The sequence below is a fragment of the Vigna radiata genome, chromosome 9, assembly GCF_000741045.1.
Source record: "Vigna radiata var. radiata cultivar VC1973A chromosome 9, Vradiata_ver6, whole genome shotgun sequence".
In the NCBI taxonomy this organism is placed as follows: Eukaryota; Viridiplantae; Streptophyta; class Magnoliopsida; order Fabales; family Fabaceae; genus Vigna; species Vigna radiata.
In genome coordinates, this window is record NC_028359.1 from 20,442,574 (window position 1) to 20,446,060 (window position 3,487).

General features: G+C 32.1%; 1 protein-coding gene across 1 annotated transcript in view; it reads left to right on the plus strand.

The window, feature by feature from the left end:
• LOC106773705 overlaps positions 1 to 3,080 on the plus strand; it is a 15,627-nt gene extending 12,547 nt beyond the window's left edge. The window contains exon 5 of the mRNA XM_022786232.1: positions 2,655 to 3,080. Within this exon, the coding sequence (XP_022641953.1) occupies position 2,655 (1 nt within the window). The 3' untranslated portion in view covers positions 2,656 to 3,080. The remainder of the gene's footprint in view (positions 1 to 2,654) is intronic.
• Positions 3,081 to 3,487: the final 407 nt, after the last annotated feature.

A 3,487-nucleotide genomic window follows, 5' to 3' on the forward strand; every position in this document is an offset into this window, starting at 1 on the left:
AGGCCCTTAACGAACACCCCACAATTAGTTGTCTTTTTTCCTTTCGACCATGCATCGGTGTGGAACTTGTACCCATTTACAAAATACGTGTGCCATTCTTTGANACATCTCATGGGCCAATTTGACAATTCCCGTAGATCTTGAATTAAGGGACTTAATGGCTGGTTATGAACCTACAAAGAAGTGGTGAAGAAAAATATTGAGCTACAAGTGTTAACATCAATTGTTTTTAAAATATTGAAAAGGTTAATCATACTTGATCTCTAAACCACTGAGGGAACTGTGAGTGTATTATAGCGGAAGAACTCCCTTCTGGAATTTGCATAGCCACAAGAAATGAGCTGTATAAAATGAACATAATTAGTGACTATGTTAAAGTTTTATGAATGACAACTTAAGAATGAGATGAGAACATACTCAAGGTACACCTTAACTTCAAGGCAATTAATTAAGACATGGACGTGGGCAGAGTTGAATTCAGCATCACTTACACATGTAGGTACTACCATAGGCATGCAACAAGGGTCATGCTATGTACTATATATTCTTAGCCTACATATCTTCACCTATGTCTTGTTCAGTTTCATGATAAAATAAAGCATTTAAAAACAAGTCATCTCATCATTTCAAAGTAAGCTTAATTCAAATAGTCTACTAAGAAAGCGACACCTTCAGAAATATTTTCCACAATGAATAAGAAAGAAAAAAACTTTGCAGAAAAAGAATCATATTTGGCAAGTACAACTAAAATGGATTATTCTTCACTATCTAACGTCATACATAATATCAGTGTCATAGGCATGCAATAATAGTCATGCTGAGTAATATTATAGTGAAGTCCTCTTTTATAGAGTACTTACAATCAACACTACATCACAATCACAACATTAACCTTAGTTCGTATAGTCTAGTACACGATAAATATATACACAATCACAATCACAACAGTTACTTAATTATCTACTGACAAACCTAATTTGGTGAAGAAACAGCTCCGCAATCACAATCAGGAGACCAATGACTGGTGGGCGGCACGTCTGACAACAAATTTCTGCAACAGGAATGGGACCAATAATCATATCAAACAAGAACACTAATATGAAGTTGATGAATATAAGAGAGATATGGAAGAGATTGATGAAAAGTTTTCCAAGACATCATATATTCTCTACAGAAAAACAACTTTACTTGAAACTGATAATATGGACTGTTGTTAACAGTAAAGCTTTCTTGTTTGTGACTCGGAGAAATCATTGGAAGTAGTTTATGAGTAAATCTATGAGCCTGCAACCAAATGCAATATGCAAGTTTATCATTAACCAATTCCACAACTCGAGATCGCTTTAACTGCTCATGGATACTCAATTTTGACTTTTGAAAGCCCTCATTCAAATCAGAATTTTGATCATAAACTAGTTAAGAACAGAATATGTATAAAAAGAAGTGGGAGGAACAGAAATTGTGCTCTTAACGAGGAAAACAGGACCTGCACACATTCCAACAAAAAGAGTATATAAACAATAACAGGATCATAATGCTAAAAGGAGAGAAGCTTACCACAACCACCACCACTAATGCTAAAAAGAATGGTAATTTTTAAAGTTCATAATGATTGCAAGTGAAAAAGTTATATAGCTTTTGAGTGATTAAATAAGGTTAAGGGGCTTTANCAGTGTGTCTTATCTCAGTTGGGTTGGGAAACTTTTGCATCAGGATTTGTCCAAACCATTATTTTGCCAGCTATGTACTTGGTGCTTTGATGAGTTGTTCATGTTACAGGTAGTGTTTCCATTTGTGTAGCTTGATTTACAAGACAAATATTGATGGATATTTATTAACAATCCTTAGTTTGCATTAGCCAATAAATTTTTTCAGGTAATCTAATGCAGAAGGGGTACCAGAATACTAAGCAGTTATGTGTGTAGAGGTTCAGATGCAGCTTTATTTCAATGAAAGTTAATATTTAGTACATGGCCAAATCATTAGCTGCACAATAAATAGTTCTCTGCACCTCACCTTGTAGAATGTAAACCCAAGGCCAACATTTATTTGCCAGACTGTAAAGAAACGTGGGTTACATTGTTGTTGATATTTTATTTTAAACTTTATTGAAGTACTGAACTCCATTGACAAATCTGTTTTGAAATATCAGTTCATATAATTTTAAATAAATATTTAGAACATGTTTAATTTTAGAAAGTGACATTGATTTCATTCAATGTTAATTTTGAATTAAGAAGACTGTCAATAAATAGTGCAAAGCATGGAAAGACTTTAACTCATTTGATTAATGAATTTAGAAATAAAAATACCAAAGACATAATAACAATTTACTTCAAAATCAATTCTACAAAACTTAATTCAAAATTAACTTTACAAATGCGCACCTAATCAATTCCTGAAACTTAATTGACACTTGATAAAGCTAAAAAAACAGATTCAATCATATCATCTTGATAAATATGTTTTAACAATGAGAATTGGAACACTAGAATGTTCATTAGTAGTTTTAAATCTGTTTTCTATCTTACTGAAGTAGTTTAAATAGTTTTTAACCTACAGTTGTAGTTTCTATCTTTTAGTAATATGTTATTTACAATTGTACATTAATTTAAATTTAAATGTTATTTGATTGTAGACTTTCTTTGTTTCAGAACATTATAGCAAAGTTAATTTCATTTTCACAGCAGAGGCTAAGGGTTTTGTGCTGCTTAACTGGAACTGGGACTGTTTCTTCTGTTACTCTGCGCCAGCCAGCTTCTACTAGCATCAATGTTTCTTATGAGGCTAAAAAACTAATCACTGCATTCCTCGACTACTAGAAAATTATTGGTTTTCATTTTGCCATTTGTTCATCACATTCTATTCCCCTGTAATAAAACAGAATTGGTACATTTAACATGTAGGTGAATGTCTCATCAGGAACTTCATCAACATCCATGCCTCATTTCTCAACAGAGTTCCCTCCAAACCAAAGCAATAATAATGACAGTAGTATTTTCTAAATGATGATGTTGACACTCTCGGTGAAATTGGTTCATCAATTGGAAGATCCATGGAAGGAACAAGTGGGATCATGTAATTTGCCATTCCTATGCCTTTAAAGTTAAATCATTTATGCTAACTGACCATTGTCACTAACTATTGTCACTAACTATTTTATTTTCAGTTACATAATATTTTTTAAGGGAGCACATTCATATTTGAAGGCAAATTCCCATTTTGGTGTCACATCAAAACAATGTGAGAACATTCTCCAAGTCAAGCTACTTTATTTCATATATATTGTATATTTGAAGTTATATTTTGTCTTTAAATATTGAAATTTTATACAAATTATACAAATATATATTGTAAGTATGAAACTGTGAGCATAATAAGGCTATGTATTTATAACAGTAAGGTATCAGTTAGAACCATAATTACAGAAATAATTAACTCTTGAAGAGCTCTTAAGTTATAGTGTTAACTAAAGTGCGTGTATGAC